This window comes from Rhipicephalus microplus, chromosome 1 (assembly GCF_043290135.1).
Source record: "Rhipicephalus microplus isolate Deutch F79 chromosome 1, USDA_Rmic, whole genome shotgun sequence".
In the NCBI taxonomy this organism is placed as follows: Eukaryota; Metazoa; Arthropoda; class Arachnida; order Ixodida; family Ixodidae; genus Rhipicephalus; species Rhipicephalus microplus.
In genome coordinates, this window is record NC_134700.1 from 207993197 (window position 1) to 208014084 (window position 20888).

General features: G+C 44.8%; 2 protein-coding genes across 2 annotated transcripts in view; one reads left to right on the forward strand and one right to left on the reverse strand.

Moving 5' to 3' along the window:
* Positions 1-20888, reverse strand: part of LOC142804425 (UPF0764 protein C16orf89 homolog) — a 92672-nt gene that overhangs the window by 33615 nt on the left and 38169 nt on the right. The gene's annotated exons all lie outside the window — the stretch shown is intronic.
* Positions 13150-20888, forward strand: part of LOC142804399 (uncharacterized) — a 57184-nt gene continuing 49445 nt past the window's right edge. Inside the window, exons 1-2 of the mRNA XM_075891110.1 lie at positions 13150-13578; positions 18628-18729. Coding sequence (XP_075747225.1) covers positions 13545-13578; positions 18628-18729 — 136 coding nt within the window. The 5' untranslated portion in view covers positions 13150-13544. The remainder of the gene's footprint in view (positions 13579-18627; positions 18730-20888) is intronic.

A 20888-nucleotide genomic window follows, 5' to 3' on the forward strand; every position in this document is an offset into this window, starting at 1 on the left:
TTCTCGATGTTGTGTAGCCAGTTTTTTTTTATTATTTCACGCGAGAGTTGTTACGGACACTGGCGGCGGTGGACAACTACGGCGCCAAAAACGACCCTTGATGTGATCTTATAACAGCTTTTTCTGTAAGAAGTAAGGAAGGTTGAAGCCGTAATAGTACGTGCGTTTTGTTCGTAATTGGCAATAGAAAACTCAGATCTTCAGCTTCGTAAATAAACGTGAACCAATTTAGGTGAATATATGTTCAGAGTGACCACTGCTGGATAAATGACAACACATTCCACAAGACGCTACTTCACTTCAACACCGGCCTAACGGCGCACAATAATTACACATATGCGCAAAATAATATTATGCCTTAAGGGCAAGTCCAGGTCGCAATAAAAAAAGGTGCGAGTAAAATTGTTTTTTTTTTTGCTGATCATGCAAATCTTGGACCAGAACGAGCATCGTCCTCAGACGACGGTAGTTGCAAGTAGTTATAGCCTATTCTGCAACAAGCTGTATGAAAGTTCGCTTTCGAAACTCAGCTTCGTTTTGGAAAGTCAACTGAAGAAGGATCCCGCTATATCAATAAAGCCACTTTGCTGTAGCGCTAGCCTCTATACTCTAGAGCGTCAGAATTCCCGCTTTTGAACGCCGTAAATTAAACCTGATTGCGTATTTCAGTTCTTCCCGACGACGCGTTGCTTCAGAGTTTCAAAAAAAAAAAAAAAGTCGTTTTCGATGCTTTATGCGAAGTCGGTATACCGTTCCTTCTCCTTTCAAAAAGCGACTGTTGCTCGTACGTTTCGCATATCAGAATTCTGCCGTCTCAATCGCATTTCACATAGGCGAAAAGAAACGACACTCATGATTTTATTTTGCTGTGGGGTTTATTTTCAGTGGCGACAGACGGGATTTCTGCAAGAGAACGTTGAATAAGGAATGGAGTGAAGCACTGCCTTAAGACGCGATTGTTCAGTACACGAGGCTCTCTTCGTAAAGCGGGCGAACAAGTGGGCCGTTCGAAATGGATTTTTTTTGCTTCAATAACACGGCTCCTAAAATAAGCAGAAAGCCGGTCACCACTTTCATTTTTCTTGAATTCTTACGATATTTCCCAATCCTTAGCGCACGAAGTCTAAAGCGATCTTACTCGATGAACACGAATTTCAAAGTGCCTTAGAGGAAGCGAGTCCTAAAGCGTTCCCTATCGCAGCCTTACATCCCGCAGAGAGTGTATTTTTGTGTTGCCGAGGCTAAGCCGAGACTTTTAAAGATCTAGAATGGGTCGAACAGCGGAGTGGCGCCGCACTGCCAGTGGAACCGATTCACTTGCATTACCCATCTATTTTTTTTTATTTGGTCGAAAACACCCATATGATTGCGTTTTCATGTATGTTACGTGCTTCATTATGCTTGATACACACTAGACAAAAGTGAGATATTTGTGGAATATGGACTAAAAAGAAGAAGAAAGACGAGTTGGAGTAAATATGGTTGTAAAGAGCAACAAGAAGAGCATTCGCCGTGTGCTCGTATATTAAATAAAACATGAGAAGCCTGCAATTGTACAGAACATTGTCATAAAACATGAACACTGCAGAGTTGAAAAAGCTTATATGGCTATACTTGTGCTTTCTTTATAACTGATGACACCGTTTTGCAAGCGGACAACATTCACTGCAATATACAGAGTTTGCGAAGTGGACATGGCCGCACTCCCTTTCTGTATATTTTTTTTTGTCGCATTACTGTCGTTTTCAAGTTATTACGAATCTGACGATATGCTAAATTTAACGATCTTCGTTAGACGAATGTAGTACATTTCCCAATGTCTTCGTTCCAGTTCAGGGACCGACGTATACGATGTCCATGTAGCCGTATTTCTATTTTTTTGCGTCCTTCTTCGTGTTTCAACAGCGCGCTGCTGGTGTCGACCTGTGACAGTTGATGGTTTGCACTCGCCCTATCTGTATTCTTTGCGTGCGTCTTTTATGCTTGAGCAGTACGCAGGAAATTTCCGCTTGCTTGTCGTTCTTCCTGTGACATTCGAATCTCTTGCTATCGCATTCATTGCATCGCCTTTAAGGAAAATTTGTGGCTTTTTTCATCCCTCCTAATGAATCAAACGCCTGCCTAAGCGTTGTAGGGGACCATAGACAATTTCGCAGCACACTTGAGGGCAAGGAGGCCAGACGTCATTTGTGAAATGATAATTTGCGTCATCTCTGAGAAGAGGAGAACACCATGAATGTTTCCTCTGAGCACCTACACTGACACGTGCACTGGTGTAGTCAGGAGGCTGGGGGGGGGGGGGGGGGGGGCTCAACTTCCTCTCGGGAAGTTTTCAATTTCGTGTGTTTATGTACACGCGTGCATTAAAACGCAAGCATGCAAACGCACGCGCGAACACACACAATGATATGTGTTCCCCTAAGAAAAGGAAATGTTTTGGGTACGCTTCTGAACACGTTACATCAAAAGTTCAACGACTCGCATTGGTTTGAAAAACTGTCATATTGGGATGGCTGCAACAAGCAGGGAAGTGTGACTCTTCAAGGAGAGGCCCTTGCTATACGAAAATGATAAAATCTGGTTTTGTTTCATAGTGCTCTTTATTTTGCCCTATCTTGACTGTGTGATGGAGCTTGCAATCGAAAACTTCAACTTAACACTGTGGTGAACCATCGCGTAGAGAGAAATGTTTGCTACTCTTAGTAGCATAGTGGACGCGTCTCTGGGAGACGACAACCCCTTCTACCTCCCTCCAATACAAAACCTTGCCACTAGTATGATTGCTGATGATACGCGCATATCCGTTCAAAAACGTCCATCGCAGTGGTATGGCGGTTATGGTGATCGGCTAAACCCAGACCACGTAGACCCAAACTTAGTTTAGTTGGAGCGCGTGTGTTGTCAGAAATACAGTAAACCATCTTGATCGGTGCATGCACGTCGAAGCAAGAACCGTAATATTATGTAGCTTCTCCATTCGCACATTGTGTTTTTCTAAAGCATTGAAGCCACTTGCTACGTCTGCAGTATTGCCAAATCACCAGTATCATATACTTGCACCTAATAAACAATGCAGGCTCCATTCACGGAAGCATCACCCATCCGCCGTTCAAGTGTGTAACACAGTTTTTCCTAGGTCTCCCTCGGTAGAACAGTGGTTACGGCACTCAGCTACAGAGCCGATGGTCGTGGGTTCGATTCCTGCTGCGGCGGTCGCATTTCGATGGTTGTGAAATGCCAGAGGCCCGTGTATTGTGCGAAGTCAGTACACGATAGTGAACCCCAGGTGGCTGAACTTTCCGGAGCCCTCCACTACGACGCCCCTCAATTCATATCGCTGTTTTCGAACGTTGTACTCCAGATGTTATTATCACCCGTTTAGAAATTGGCATTGACTGAAAAGCACGAATAACCTTCTGGCAGCTAAGCCACATGAGGACATGTATCGGAGGGCGTTACATATATGGTGGCGGTAAAACTTTTATGGCCCACAGAAGGGGTCCCGAAGGACACTTGGCTAGGCGCCACGTATAGAGGGAATATCCCACGATGGCGCAGAGAGCCAGAAGCTCTCCGTCGTCTCGCGGGCCTCCTGCACAGCCCGACGTTGATGTTTTAGGAAGGCACTTCTGAGTATTTTGTCCAAGTATTCTTTGTTCTGCCACGTGTAAATTATAGTTACGTTTTATATGAAGAATTGGCATACGGGCTAATTGAAAAAATAACACTGGCTATATGTAACTTTTGGTAACTAAACTACGCAGTCGAAGACGGGTATACTTGCGAACGTGAATCCCGGCATTAAGCCTCAAGCACAAACATCATGGTGCGTGCTCAGTACAACCAACAGAGTACAATCTACCACGCAAAGACGTTCCATGTGCAATATAGATGGCATCGGGCAAAGAAAGTTTACCTACGAAAGAAAGAGAGAGAGAGAACCAGGGAGGCCACCCAGAACTATTACATCTTCAAGGCACATATGCAAGGACACCTCATTACAAGACAAATAAGAGCTAAACAAGAACGCCTACGTCTTAAGTACCCGTCCTGTAGCCCAGTTTTTTTAATACTGAACTCTACTGCGCATATTGTATGTCATGTAACTGATGCGGGACCGTTTTCGATCATTAGAAATCTTTCTTGTCAAGTCTATCTATACAGACCGTATATATCTACGCAGTAACATTGAAATATTATAAAGCAACGTGGCCATTACGCCCCCTTAAAAAAAACAGCTATATAATCTTTAAGCTCATCACTAAAAAATGCACTCCTCACGGTATTTGATTTAGCCACAAAATCATACACAGCCCCTGTTACGACGAGCTTCGTGTTTTCCCTCGCCGTCCTTGTGTCACAGAACGTGAGCAGATTGGCGAATCCACCGGCCCACTTTTGCGTGAGGTTGTGATTGGGACTGCACTTCCCTGGGCAGAAGACAATCTCTTTGCCGACGCTGTTATTCTCTGCATACCGGCCGCGGCGTCATCTACGCTAATCAGGTGCATTAGAGCACGTGGTCCGTGCGCACTACACTGACTCAGCCATATATAATTATGTTCGTGTACATCCTGCGACGAAAACTGTTTTGAGGACTGGGCCTTTTCGGGGCCGCCTAACACGCGGGGCACGCGTGACCCATCACAAGCCGTACCTTCTCGGTGCTGGCCTCTAACTGTTCCCCTCCGCCCTGGTACATTCGCGCACGTTGGAAGGCTGGCCAGAAGGATGCAAAGAGAGAAAATATAAAAAAAAGAATGTAGAATGAAGAAAGACGATATTTCAAACGGCTAGAACGAGACGCATGGGCGTGCCTGATTTGGATACGCGTGAATGTGATTTCACGATTCGTATATCCCGCAGAGCCTACACAACAGACGGCGTGTTCCAGTGCTATAGCGCTAGTGTGTTAAGAACTGCGTCGTTCATTTCCTTGGCGCTCGTTTTAAAGAAGCGAAGTACTGTTGCACCACGCGATGGCTCCGCGAATGGGCTTTTTCACGGAGAGACGCGCTGATGTTACGATGCAGCGGATCGTGACGCTTGACATTCGTAGTCTTGACAGCAGTCTTGCACACATCGAGTCCAAATAAGAAACATGGCGCGGCGTCAGAAGTCAGCACCGGGGAAAGAAAAAGCAAAATAGAAATTTAAGAATCAGCGAACGAGTGACGTTGTCTTCTTTCGAGCGCCGTAACTTTGTACAGCAGTGGCCACGTCTGTGTAGAGCACGCGAAGAGCCAGTTTTTGCTCTGCGGGGCGAAATCTTGGGGCAGCATCAGGCTCTGACGTGGTCAGCCTGACAACTAGGCCATGCATGCTCCTGATACACCACTTCAGAGCGCGAAGATGCCTTGAGGTTTCGGCCCACAGAGCAAAAACCGGCTGCTCGAGCGCTCTACGCAGACGTTGCCGCGGCTGTATATCATCGTAGAATAGAGCACTGGTACACGCTACAAGAAAGACATCAGGACTATGTGTTCGCAAACCTTAGCCAGCGCAAAATCCTGTTGTCTTTCTTGTACCATGTGCCCGCGCTGTTTTTTGCGAAGAGGTCATACAAACAAGCTCAAGTTTTAACCATTTTAAACATCAGTACACGCTTCTTTACTACGAATGCTTGTAAAAAGCTTGTACAAGTTAACATTCCTAGCCAAAGCACCCGATAAATAAGTTACGCTGACGCCTGTCGGCTCCCACCACTCACCTTCTGCCTCCACCATCTTTCCATGTATTCTCCTCTTGCTCTACATTGTATACAAATGCTCAAGCGTCAGGCGCGCATTACTGTGATGCGCTCGTCTAAACAGGTTGCTGTTCGTCCTCCGACTCTCCTTTTAAAAGAGGGAGTCACGCGTGTTGCCCTCCTTTTAGAATAACACGTTGACTTTCTTTGAGAGAGACGTAGGATGCAAGGCTTTCCGAAAGGGAGTCTGTGCATGACTGTCCCAAAAAAAAGTCAATGCGTCTCTTTAAAGGAGAGAGAAGGGAATACACTCTAAAAAAAAGAGTATCCCTTCACTCTTCTTTTATATGCGCGGGAGAGTCGCGCATGTAGCCCTGTATTTAGAGAGCTATATACTTACTCTGTTCAGGATAGTCATGAAATGACCCACTTTCCGCCAGTAATGCATCCCATGACCCTCTTACAGAGTCAACGTGTGACTCCAAAGGGAGGGATTCATGTGTGACTGAAATACCCCTAAAAAGGAGACTGAAGTTTTAGAGTTTGTGGTAAGATAGAAATATAGGCAGCAGTGGCTGCGTTTTTGATGGAGGCGAAAATGCTGTGGGCCCGTGTGCTCAGATTTGTGTGCATGTTAAAAAAACCCAGGTGGTCGAAATTTCTGGAGCCCTCCACTACGGCGCGTCTCATAATCATATGGTGGTTTTGGGATGTTAAACCCTACATATCATTCAGATAAAAGTATAAAACTACTCGTATATTGTGACAAGCACAATAGACCGGCAGTTTTATTGATCAGCGTGAGACGTTTTTCTTTCTTTTGCGCCATCTTAGAGAATGAACAGATGGCACCACGGATGCGGATTGATGGAAGATCACATCGATGACGAAACGAGAAAGCGCTCTGCCTTCATATACAGGAGGATATTGATTCGTCGTGCCACTGGGCACTCGCTGATTTTTATAGAGAGCCCAATGGATACACCTTCGTCGTGGCTACATTTTTGAAAGTATAGTTTCCTTTCCCTTCTTTCTTTTAATCTACTTACCCTCGGACAAACGGGATGCGATACTAGCGTCTTTGTTAAAAACCTGGTGCCCCTATCTCTGTTGTTTATGGACGACAAATATAATGTTGCTAATGTGTTCTTCGTCGTTTTGCCGACTAGAAGAAAATTAGGAAGGAGTCGCATATGAATATGTTCAAGTCTAGGTAAAGAAAGTGAATGATCATGGGAAAAGCGTACAAGCACGTGATGACTAAAATTTTGCAGCAGCCTTCTTCTTGAATGAGCGTGGGCACGTTTCCTTGCCTCTGCACCTCCATGCACTTGCAACTGGCGGCTAAACGGGCGCGCGCTTCGAGGTTACCGTTGCTGTTAAGAAAAGAACGATGCTTCTACTATCTGAAACCAAGAACTAGATGTATCTAATGCAGAAGGGGACATAAAGAGATGCTGGAAGTACTGAAAAAAGCGGGTACAGCTCTCGTGGCCAACCGCCCAGACTCTATACTTACACCGTACCGATGCCATACGAGTTCATGGGGCGCTTTTTATTGCGATAACAATTATGTGGACAGTCTGGACTGGTTTTTGCCACGGCCACCGCTGTCATTCCGTATATGTATATGTATGTATATATTCTCGCGGGTTATATTACAAAGGGTTTATTGAAAAACACGGACAGTGGAACTCGTAGAGACGCTCTCAAAAGAAGGCCGCTAAGATTGTGATCTTCTTCACTCGCCTGCGCTGCGCCTCTCGAGCAAATACGCTTTCTTCGTTGTCGTCGCTATCTCGCCGCTAAATGCAGCTATGCACGCGGCATTCATTACCCTCCCGCCAGAGTGAGCGTCGTCCCGATGCTCACCAGGTAGTGATGCGGCCAGCGGGTGTTTACATCACTTAGAGTGGTAAAGTTTGAGGCGGACCACGTGCACTGTCTCAGGCCGATGCTGGCGACGTTTCGAACAGGAGGAGGCGTCGGGCATGACTGCGTACGTCACGTCGCTAAGACGGCGCAATACCTTGTAGGGTCCAAAGTATCGGCGTAAGAGTTTTTCCGAGAGGCCTTGCCGTCGTACATGAAACCAAACCCAGACTCTATCTCCTGGTTGATAAGTGACGAATCAATGGCGAAGGTTATACCATTGGGCGTCAAGTTGCTGCTGGTTGATTATTCTGACGCGGGCAAGCTGCCTTGCTTCCTCGGCGCGCTCAGTGAAGTCTGCGGCATCTGTCTCTGAATCATTGCAATCGTAAGGCAGCATGGCGTCAAGCATTGTAGTAATTTCTATGCCATAAATTAGTGCGAACGGCGTCATTTTAGTTGTTTCCTGGCGCGCCGTATTATACGCGAATGTGATGTACGGCAATATTCGGTCTGAATTGTGTTCCACGTCGACGTACATCCAAAGCATGTCAGCGATTGTCTTGTTAAGTCGTTCTGTAAGCCCATTCGTTTGTGGGTGGTAAGCTGTCGTCTTCCTATGCGCTGGGCCACTGAGCGTATATAAGCACAGTGCGCAAAAGCTCGGCTGTAAACGCGGTACGTTTGTCTGTTATGACGACAGCTGGAGCACCCTGTCTCAGGACAATGTTCTCAATGAAGAACTTGGCCACTTCAGCTGCAGTGCCACTCGCAATTGCCTTGGTCTCCGCGTATCGGGTGAGGTAGTCCAGCGCCACTATAACCCATTTGTTGCCCCTGTCAGATGTTAGGAATGGGCCCAGCAGATTCATTCCGATTTGAGAAAACGGTGTTTCTGGCACGGGCACAGGATATAATAGCCCATTGGATTTGACAGGTGGTACCTTGCGCTGCTGGCAATCAATGCGTGTTCGGACGTAATGTTTCACCTCTGCTGTGATTTTTGGCCAGTAATATTTTTCTTTGACACGTGTCAGTGTTCATGTGAAACCGAGGTGGCCCGCAGTGGCTCCGTCATGGCAGGTTTGTAAAACTTTGCTGCGGAGAGCTTCGGGAACTACCAGCAGATCGCTTCTACCTGTTGATGAGAAATTCTTTTTGTACAGAATTCTGTCCCGTAAACAGAATGACGATAAGTTCTTCGAAAACACTTTTGGTACATTGGCGGCTCGTCCGTTCAAGAATTCTATAAGCGAGTTGAGCACCCGATCATCTTGTTGTTGCCGAGAAATGATAGCTGCATCAACAACTCCTTAAAAACCCGTGAATTCATCATCCTCTGTAGCCGGAAATTATATAGGTGACTTTGACAAACAGTCGGCGTCTAACTGTTGCCTTCCGGACGTGTAAACTACGGCCATGTCATATTCTTGGAGCCGTAAGCTCCATCGTGCTAAACGTCCAGATGGGTCCTTCATGTCGGAAACCGACGACAAAACTCCTCCGATATCGTCAATGTTGCCTCGCGGTTTATAAACCACGTCTTCGCGCCGTCTTCAAGGGCGAAGTATACGTGGAAGAGCTTTCCATAGATACTCCGGTAGTTCTATTTAGCTACCCGTTCAAACTGCTCAAGCCAGTTTTGTACATCTTCATTCGGCCGGCCATGAAATGGTTCAGGAACGCACATGCTTTCTGGACCGTTACATGTGCAGGACTCCTCGAAAATGCCATTTCTTGAGTAGGCCTGGCTGTCGGAAGTTTTACTCCTTCTAGAAGGCCAAATTGTGGTTCAAGACCTTGAAGGCGACGGCTTGAGTGGTCCACAGGCGTCTTCACGCGTGGCTGTCTCGTAGGGCTGGACTCAGGGCTTCTCACAGGAGTGCCGATCATGAGGTGGTAGTATCCAGCTCCTCCACCAGTGTCGCGGCTTATATTACAGAGGGTTTATTTAAAAACACGGACAGTGGAACTCGTAGAGACGCTCTCAAAAGAACGCCGCTAAGATTGTCACCTTCTTCACTCGCCTGCGCTGCGCCTTTTGGGCAAATCCACGATCTTCGTTGTCGTCGCTATCTCGCCGCTAAATGCAGCTATGCACGCGGCAATATATACGGGGAAGGATACGCTAGCTTCCTCTTTCTGTGGGGCCAACATCACCTTTCCCGGGGTCGTCTGCGTGCGCTGTTCGCTCGTTAAGAAAGAAGGGCGGGGGGTAGGCTTATGGTTGCCGCACTAATGCGGCAATGATCAGCGTGTGACATGTGCGCCCACAGCAGGCGGGAGCTTCTGTGGTTGGTTCTCTCAACACCAAAAAAAAGAAAAACAGTGCCAAAAGTCTACCTGGAACGACCGTGTTATCTTACACCAGTGTTTTGTAGAGTTACGTGAGATCGGATCAAATGAGTTGACTGCCAGCCTCACTTCGTATATCAACGCCGTCACTACGCACGAGCATTGTTGTGGTCATCTATCCATACTGGGGCCACACCGCAGCAAACTTGGTTACTTAGCAAGCACACGTTTACTACAATTAATATTGCCCCTAGAAATGCTAGCCTTGCTTCGTAAAACGTTCGAATATGTTGCTATCGCATTCGTTGCTCCGCCCTTTTGGCGAAACTGTGACTTATTTTCCAGAATTTACGCAGCAAATAAAGATCAGTCACAGCGTCAATTCATTCGCTATAACAATGCACATAGTCAAATGTGGCATGTTCACATATACAGTTGCTTGCCGATGGCACATGCCAAAATTCTTCACAATAGAAATGCGTTTGAAAAGAAAATCGGCATTGTTATACACCTATTTGCCACGCTAATGTTACATAACACGTTTTTCTTTTTCTTTTGTCGCAGCGATGTTTTCAGTGAGGTAAGAAGTGCAGAAAACTTTTAGATTAATTTTTACTGTGCCATGAAAAGCTAGATCATTCTCCGCATTAATGAAAATGGGAAATAGACTGCTGGAGGTGCCATTGTAAGGCGGGTTGAAGTTGCGCAAATAACCTTTCGATTTCCCGCTTACAATTATTGTCAACGGGAAATTGAAAGGTTATTTGCGCAGCTTCTAGAAGGAGGTAACTGCACTGGATTGAGATTCTTTAAGGCCACTCAAGTCCACTGGCCTTTTCTTTCTTTTTTTTGTAGCCCGTATCTGCACATGCAACCACGAATACGGACATAAGTCACGTGGCTATTCATTAGTGTATTCACAACTAATCCTTGAAGAAAAATGTTATCGCCATCCGCCACACCCCATGCCTGATTTTACTTCCCAACCCATAAGGACTCAGAGCATGCCGATTTCATAGGTTAGTTTGTGTTTGCCTGATTTGCTTTCTATTATCTTGCATTTCTTTCCTTCCTGCGCTAAAGGCTATGAAAGACTCTCTAACAAATGGTGCTCATTATAACCAATTAGTTCCCTTGTACTGTGTATGAATAATTTATCAGGCGTCACAAAGGGTTTCCGGGAGTCGACTTAATACGATTCGAAGAGCGCGTAGCGACACATTGGTGGTACTGAATAAGATATAACGAATGCTTAGAAACAAACCTGGTATTAAACCTTGTTACGAGAACTTTACCGACATAATGGAGTCGTCTTACATGTCAAAGGTTTCCGGGCGTGCCTCATGCTTGGTGGTAATAATGAAATATTTATTTTTCTCCTTTTTTAAAGTGAACTATACGGCATATTGTGATACGCATGAGACGACAGCGGGAAGACCTGACCCACGCAAGGCACTTATTTTAGAAAGAAGCCTCTGGGGACTTACTGGAACGACAGACATCCTTTATGATGCTAATCTATTTCTTAGCTCGTACTAAGCTCATTTGCACAACGTCGTTACGAAATTGTGTTTGCCTCGCCTGCAAACAAACAAACAAAAATTTTGTTGCATGTTACGTACCAAAGGCGTGGGCAGTGATGTTGATATTGAGCGACGCAAACAAGAAACTCATTAATTCGAACTATTTAGGACCAAAAGTACCACCACCCACTGCGCAGTGCGACAACCTAGTACGCGCTTTCGTAAATAGGTATAAAAGCATTTCGTAAGGGCTACTCCCGTCAGTTAATGTAGCGGTTCCCATGCTCGTGCAGCCGTGCAATCAGCATAGAAATCAATTCTCGCATGGCCGTGTGGGATAATAGTTTTTTCTGCATGACACAGCATTGCAGTTAGTTTTCTCAGACTAGCGGCGCGCGAGCACGCCATCAAGATGCATGCATATAACAGCCTCGAAGCTCTGTACCATGCTGCAGAGGTTACAAGATCGAATAAAATTTGAAATTTTTGAAATATAAATATTAGTGTCTGGATGACGGCTACACTACCGTCAAGGAATTGAGTTGAGTGAGCGGGCGTTAGTTCTTGACTGAAGTCAATGCAACATCACCCTATCGTTTCGACGACGAGGACCACGATGAGGCTTTACTTTTAGTAGCGCGATTACCAGACGAGGCCAAATGGTGCCATGATAACTGATGTGGTCTTATCGGTGACCCACAGTTTACAATGATAGGGTGTAACATTCCTGTCAATTAGACAAAAACACGTGCTATATAGAAGCACAAAAGTACAAAATATTGTCAGTGACACGTGGAGTGGTTTATGAGTGTTGAATGAAAGGGAAGGAAAAATGCTACTAAAAATGTCAGGTTGTGGAAGCAGCACGACGGCTTTCTTTAGATAATGTTAATTAACCGTGACTCCACTCACCCCCTGCCCCTCTCCTCCTTCTTTCTCACTCGTCTCCACCATCCTTCAATAGTTTTGTGTATGGACCAGGGAAACCTGGATCGAGATGCCGTGCAGGAACACACGCATTTCGGAGCTCCTGTGGTAAACATAATTCGACTTGCTGATCAGCACGAGATTGTCACGCTCAGCACTGACGACAACGTCAGTGAATGACGGCCCCCTTCGTAATGTTGAAATATCGTAATGTTGAAATTGAACTCGATTTCAGGCAAAAAGCGGCGAAAAAAGACCGGTTCTGCACTGAATTCTGAAACTGTGCGATCCCCCTAGCCTTATAGTGGCGGCACCAGGCGCGCAACTTTAAGGCTTTGTTGCTGTGCGTATAACAGTGAATATGGAGGCACAGTTCGCTACATGGTAAAACCACAAGAATACGGGAATAGTATATGCGTGGGCACCTATATATTACACGGGGTTAGTAATTCCTCGGCCGCATATTTGTAAACGCGTGTTCGCCCGTGTTCCACCGAACGAAAGTAGGAGAGGAGGGTGGGTAGAGTGGGAAGGAGGAGACTGAAAATGTGGAAGTGGAGCCGACAGAGCGAGAGATGCGAAGGGGCCGCGAAGGTGAACGTTGTGCGGTGGTCCGGCATCGCCAGTGGTTGTGGCGTATACCTCCGGGCGGCCCGAGCACGCGCTCGTGATCCCACCCAGGGCGGTGCTGCGTGGTCAGAGGAAGGCGGACGCACCTGTCGGCCTCTCACGCTTCTTCTCATAAAAGAGAAAGGCAGAGAAAATAAGAGGGGGGGGGGGAAGAGGTCCCGTTTTTCAACGGTGATTGTTGCCATACATATTTTTTGTTTTTGCCATCCTTCTCCGGTTAAAGTGGCCGGGCTTCGGTCATTCTCTCTTTCTCTCTTTTGAGTAACATTCTGCTGGCTTCACTCTCACCCTTCCTCACCGAGCAATGCTTCGGAACTGTAGGGTCCGCCGTCACCTTTCACAGCTGGCCGAGAAGCAGCCCCGCCGTAATTGTCCTGAGAAGTCGCTGGCCAGTAGGTTCAGTTTTGTCGTGAAGCCACTAACTAGTTACAACTAACTCTTGGTCATCACTGAAGTTCTCTTGGACTACTGTTATGCTATGTTCTAAAATATGAGAGTAAACCTGTAGCCCTTCTTCAACGCCTTCGAGTCCAGAAGTCTTCCCCGACCACACTGAGCAGCTTGTCTCACAGTGGATGCTCCCGATAGGAGCCTAACACAGGGCAGCCATGCCAACGGCGTCGAGCAAGAAAGTACCTAAAAGTGAGTCTGTTCTCTTTAGACGTCACCCATTTTTGATGGGGGCCACAGTTTTCAGTCAACGAAGCAAGTTTCTCTGTACACTTTTCGCTACAAGCTATTTGCTTTAGCCCTACAGAATCTTGAAATAGTATACGAGCTTGGGGAAGATAGAACAGATCCACTCGAAGTGCCATTGATATACAAGTTCAATGAAGTGTGTGCCTGTGCGCCTTTTCTTTCGCTTTCGAATCAAGAATTTCATTTGCCTCGCCAGGTTTTGAGCAAAAGTGACTGTACATCTGAGGGGTGTCAGATAATATGACGCAGGGCTGTGCATGCCTTTTCTCGCCTTGTTTCCTCGCCTTGTAAATGCGCACTTTTTCGTCGAAATAAATCTAGTTGTAGCACAGTGCTCTTTTTTTTTTCACTTTGTTCAATTTCCTGTTCTTGTATGTGCTGGTAAGGATTTCTAATGCACCTGTAGAAGCATATGGGAGTGAGAATAACATACAGTGGTCATAGTCACATGCCCACGTAGTCTCTAGTCTATAGAAATGGCACTTTTTGGCCATCAATTGGTCCTTGCGCCATTAAAAACAACTCATCATCGTCATCATCATCATCACCAGCACCAGCACCATTTTCATCTTCATCATCAACTTTATCTTTATCTTCATCATCATCATGTATTTGAATCAGCTGAATAGCAGGCAGCACGCTGTTTATCTTTACTTCTGCTACATTCTTTCAACTGTTCTACAATGTAGAGCCCACAAACGCTATCATGTCTTTCGATTTGTGCGTTTGAGATGTAGTCTGAAGAAATGTACCCTTCATATATTGCTTCATTTAGAGTAGGTCTGTTAACGGCGGGTACGTCTACACAACGTAGCGGTGATGACAAGCAAGCACTGCAGCGTGACGCAAGACTAACGCGCTAGTATACTGTACTCCCTTACTGTTGGTAATTAGGTCAATCTAAGTTCTTAACAAGGTACACTCGATAAGTCTCACCAGTGTTGCGATTTCGTATAAGCTCGATACGGGTCACAAGAAAGCTCGCATTAATCTTTTGAAGTTTAATACTTTCATTATAAGGTTGCCAGAAAACCTCCCAAGTAGAAGGAAGAAACAAAGCTATTCGTTTTGTTTTTCTTCTATGACCACCTAAATGCAAACACAAGTTGTTTACGACAAGAAAAAACAAAACAGCTGTATATTTATTGCTTCCATATCAGTACAAAGGTTAATTACCTTCAACATAAAAAAAGACAGGCGTGGGCTCGGGAAAGTCTTGCTCTTCGTACGAAGGAGAATCACATGGTGCATAATTGTATTTGCGACGTAGTATGGGCGATTATGGGAGAGGCCTTTGTCCTGCAGTGGACGTAGTCAGGCTGGTGATGATGATGATGATGATGATGAAGATGGGCGATTATCTGACGCCAGCGACTCGTTGTGGCACCTTTAACGTCATTATCAGCCCGTGTAGTATCACAAGAGTTCAGGGTTCTTGCTACCAACAGCCATATCTTGAACAACGTGAATGTAATTAACAAAGGGCGAGCGATGGATTTTAAATTGATTTATAGTTCCACGTGCCCTCAAGCACAACAGTCTCCTCGGACTGCTCCTAGAGGGAGTGCGCTCTAAACATTGCCGTAAGTCATAAAAAATGCCCCACGAACACCGCACAAAAAATGGTAATGATTAGCAAAGAGAACAGTCTGCTTTTACGAAGGAACAAACGCCGTAAAAAGAAGTAAAAAAATGTTTTTTTTTCGAGGTGTGAGAGAAGCGATAATTTACTTGAAAAATTATGAAACAGGCTTTACAAAAGACTTCCACTAACATCTTCTGATGCTTGAATGAGCTTAGTGTCTTCCACCTGTACATCTGCATCACAGGGTTTTGGGGACAAGAGCAACCGAGCTGATTCTCGCTTACTGTCCAGGCTTGACACGATGAACCTGTCATGATTGTAAGCTCAGTGTCACCTCTGCATGCGTTGTTGGCTAAACAGCTTCGCTCGGATACAGCTTCACGAAGTGGAATGGATCTCATTTTTATGGGCGGAGCATCTTAAGTGTGAGGCTTGTCCGGTGTGCGTTGTCATGACTACGTTATACGGGGCAATGCTCGGGTAACGTACTGCACAGTCGAAACTCATGCAAGACACTAGGAAATGTTCAACAATAGACTAACATCAGTCATAATTGTGACGAAGCAGTATAAAACACCTACAAGCACAGACCTTTTATACTAGTCGATTACTTCAACGCAGACATTACGAGCCTTTGGACCTAGCCTTGTTGTCGACTCTTTGTCATTTTATGTCGCTCAATTTACATTATATGGGGCAACGCTAGGGTAGCACACGGGAGACACAAAAAAAGAATAACAATAGATTACTAATATATCAATGATAATTGTGAAATAACAATATAAAAAACCTACAAGGTCGAGCCCTTCATGCTTGTCGGCGATTTGAACGTAGACATTATGAACCTTTGGACCTAGCCTTGTCGTCGACTTTTTATGTAACTTCATATCACTTAATTTACATTATATGGGGCAACGCTCGGGTGACATACGTCAGACGTAGAAAAAGGTTTATCAATATGCTAATATATTCATAATTATGACAGAGGAATATAAAACTTCAACGTAAAAATTCAACGAACCTTTGGGTCTGGCTTTCTCCACTTGTTATGACTCATTTCGCACAGATACGTGAATTGTTTTTTACTTCTTTCACCAAGTGGATCATTTGCAGATCGAGCCATAGTTCACTAGCTATTGTGAAAAATTTTTCACGATGAAACATTACATTTAACGATGTTAGGTTTGACGTCTCTTGAGGGGGCCATGTCTTGTTTAGTTTTTCAGTGCTTCATGGCCACATTTAGCGTATCTTGGCTGCTAATTTTAGTGTTCCTACTGTCCGGGCGAGTTTGGCCAGAAGAAATTTTTCGGAGCACGCTGCTTCCCGTGCATGCACTTTAAATAAACCTTGTTTAGAAATAATAACTAAAAAAAGTTCAGCATCAAGCAAACAATAGCGGAAAAAATATTTCCTTTTAATATGGGAGGTTACCTAAATGAAGCCCCAAGACGCAGCTGCAATGTACTTAATTTACAACTATATTGTTTACAAATACAACTGCTCAGCACTCGTGGTAACTAACCATAAACTAAAAGGGATGGCCAGCGGCGAACATATTATGAACTAAAAGCTTTTATAATTGATGAAAAAAAGAACGATAATATTTCACTGAATAACAATGACTAAGTATGTGACCGTTTGCAAAATGATTTAGTAGATGTTTTGGGGGATCTGTTATGCAAATCGAGTTTCAAGTGTTGCTATAAGGGTTTTGCATGTACGTCGCGGAAACTCTCAGCAGTAATAAATATGAATATTCATGCCACTTTTGAAGCAAATTAAAGGTGTCCAGCGACTCGTTGGGGTCCTTTAGAAACGAGTTGGGGTAGCTCGTTCCAGCCAGATCAAGCAATTTTTTTTTCTTTTCACCAAGCGAAGACTTGATCCCGCTGCACACACGCATAATGTGTTGAAGTATCTGAATACTTTGGTCTACATGTACGAAGAAGAAAGTGCAATTAATATCTCAGCATCACATAAAAAGGACGTAATGGTATCGCGTGACTACGGGATGGCAGGTGCTCTACAACAAAAGGGGCTGTTACTGTTTTCCGAGTCATACAATGCAGCCGCCGCTACCGGTACTTATCAAGGACGTACGGGTCATGTTCCACTGTACGTGCTCGCTGGGGACGTTCATCTTGTACCATTCTTATCGGCTATGGCTGCTTATGTAGAACACTCGAGGGTTATGTGAAGACGGCAGGTAATGGTGTTGCTCCGTATCTGTATAAACATCGTTTTTAAGGTTTTTAGCCCCTCCTGACAACAACTTCTACAGAATGCAATGTGTTTACTCGAGCAGTGCAGATGTTAAAATGCATAACGAATTCGGCTGAGTTTGTTATAAACCACGCAAGTCTCGAAACAGTGAAACTGGACAAAATCTGAAGAGTAATATGGTTGCTTTTAGGTTGTTTCTGGTCGTCAACTGAATGATGCTATAGGTTGCTTCTATGTTCATTCTCGGCACATAGAGGTTCGGGTTTAACCACAGACAGTTAAAAACTCGGCAAAGTTCTCCAACAGGCAATATTTAGCGCAAAGTGACACAAGGATGAGATGGGAGGACACAACATCTCCGCTAAATATTGCCTCAAGGTCAAATTTTTTGCCGTTGTACAAGGATGCGTAAACTTCGGATACCGAACCTGGCGCTGAAATCAAGCGTTCTCGCCTCTCCTAGATTTACGTGCTGCTTATTTTATAGTTGCGGCTAGGCCAGAGTTGGTTGTAGCTGTACGTTGGACGCTAACTTCGCGGTGTCGTGATTAAGCTTGGTGAGCCTAGATGAAGCTTGGATCTATCGAAGTTGACATTGGTATTAGCATTAGGTTGAACTTGGCTTTATCAAGGTTAAACTTGGTGTTAGTGCACATTTATGTGGCGCATACCCGCTTGATAACGATAGTTTTCTTCTACATTTTTCGTCGACAAGGGGTGAGTAGGGAGACTTGGCCGATTTCTCCTGCACATTTCTATATATGATGGTTTAAACAACGTCACTGTTAAAAATTTGGGACATTTGCTCAATAGCTGAGCGTGAGTGACGGCTTCTGGGCTAGTCTCCCGCGTGAATATACAGGCAGTGACTGCAAAGAGAAAGCTATAAGCAAGTATGAAAACGTAGGCACACGTTCACATTGCGACCCTGCACCAAGGTAATCGTGGCAAAGGAAATAAAAGAGAGAAAGAAGGAAGATGAAAGTGAACGGTATGTACGAACACTTTAAGCTGTGTCGAGGCTTGTCGATTTGGGGAAGTGCAAGGGACCTGTTCACTGACTATCTCACCGTGGAAATCAATGCAGTATATGAAGTCGATTATTTATTATTTCGATATTAATATAGAGACAAAAAGCACAATGAGTGTCTTAATGACTAAAAAAAACTTTCTAATTATAGGTCCTGATTCGAGAAGCCATGAAGCAGTCATCGAACAGTCCAACTTTCAACGACTCTGGAGCCGCTTTTTGGAAAGGAAGAAAAACTCTCTGAAACAACCAGGTTAGTATTCATCACTCAAGAATATCCGAAGCTAGGGAAAAAAAAAAGCCTGACATTGTAGCTGGTGCTGCATTGGTGACATGCATTTGCAAAGACATGAACATCGATATATTTATCCGTCGACTAGTAATGGCTTGTTAACATTAAGACAGAAAGGCAACGTGAACAACAAACTACTGGCGTTTCTTTCTTCTTATGTGATTCTTAAAAAGAAAAGAAGAGAAAAGTGAGCCCCGTCACTGTTTGCATCAGAGTGCGATACCTCAACAGTAGCTCACGAGGGATGGGGTCAAAGAGGGTTAAAAGGATAGGATTAAAAGGTAAATAGATAGGGACAGGAAGGAGAGAGCGAGGCGCAGGGACAGCGAACGACAGAAAACGAAAGAAGTAAAGAGGAGATAGGAATGATGGACACGGTCGCAGGAGTACGAGGATGGGGCACCACTCGGCGAGAGCTCTTGTCGGCGTCAGGAGATGGCGTAGGGGGAGCCCAGTCAGCCAGAGCTGCACTGTCGTCGGAGATCGCGGGGGCACAACCGGTCGGCACGAAATCCAGCGAGCGAGTCTCCTGGTGTTTCTACGCCTCTCTGTACAGCATGTAGACGCTTTTTGATTTTATAAGACAGCTCAGAATTCGTTGTCGCTTCTTCAATGAGTCAAATACTCCACCTCAAAACATATTGAAGGAATGTGTCAAAAGAAATATCGAAACTTTGTCTCGAGTGGGCACCTATCAAATTACCTGAGATGCCTATAGCTAATAGGCTAATACAATACCTTCCGAAAGTTCTAGACCACGAGTGTCATTTTTAGTCCTGAAAGATGCTCGTTAGCCTCATATTACCGCGGACAGAATATGCGCGAGATAGTTCTTGCAAGCCAGTTATTATTAGTCTCACGGAAACACGTAAGCCCTACTTTTCCCCCGACTATTCTTGTTAGACGCTACAAAGGCAAAACCTTATTTTATGTTAGCCTGCTCCAGTATTTTCTGCGTTTTTCAGCAAAATTTGTTTCCACCAACTATAATTAGGCGCAGCGCAGCCAGCCGAGCATGTGCTTGGTTAACATTTCGGGCGCGCAGCACCTTTGGATCTTGGCATGTTGGCGAATAGTGTCGTTCTCGGTGTGTCGTGTAGTCATGGTCTACCCTGCAATGAATGTGTGCCCCAAAAATAGAGTAAATGCCCCAACTCGCCACTAGCCAATTAAGAATGAAAAAGGCAATGTTGTGCCCAGCAAATAGACAGCTATCTTAGTGGAGGTAAAAACACCCTCATTGACATGCCGTAGAGATCTGAAACCGGGGATGTAGAGGTGGAGGAGAAAAGAGGAAGACGCATTATGACGCAGTTTTTCAACGACGTTGGTGAACAGAAACACCCTTCCTTACATGCCCGGTTTCAGACTTAGCTGCACTATATAATGCCTCATCAAAGAAATTTCTCAAAACACTGAATGCTTCGCCCCTTTCCAGGTTTTGCGTTAGTCGAAATGAAACACCCTTCCGCACATGGTTCGTCTCTGCCCTATCATTGCTTCTCTCCTTCGCATCTTCCTTTTTACCGTGATGGCTTTAGAAAGCTCGTGTTGCGAAAATTCCGCTGTCGGCGTCGGCACCGTTTGGTTGTGAGCGATAAATCGTCTGTGAGCGAAAAATCCAGAAATAAACAAATACAATAAAGAATAAAATTTTTGGTCTCAATGAGTATTGAACTCGGGCCGTCCGCATGGCAAGCGGGTGTCCTACCACAAAGCCACGATGTTTTTTTTCCTTCGTAACCTTCTTGACTACAGGTCAAGCTAATCTGACAATTACCGTCACACGTGTTTCATATGTGATAACGCATCAAACAAAGATATTACATTTTTAACACAGTCGGCAGTCTTATACACATCTCGCACTTTTATAACAGCTTCCACGAAACACTCATTAATGGATAGAACTCTTGCATCACAGTGTCTGTACGATAGCATGCAACGCCAAACCAAATGAAGACCAAGTAAAAATATAGCATCCAAACTTTGCACAGAACTATCACAAGGCAAAAAAGAATTTCATATGGAGTAAGAGGTAAATTTTTTTGAAGTCCTCTGTAAAATGTCCCAAAAAAAAATAGCAATTTTACAATCAATAAATAACTGTTCAATGGTCTCAG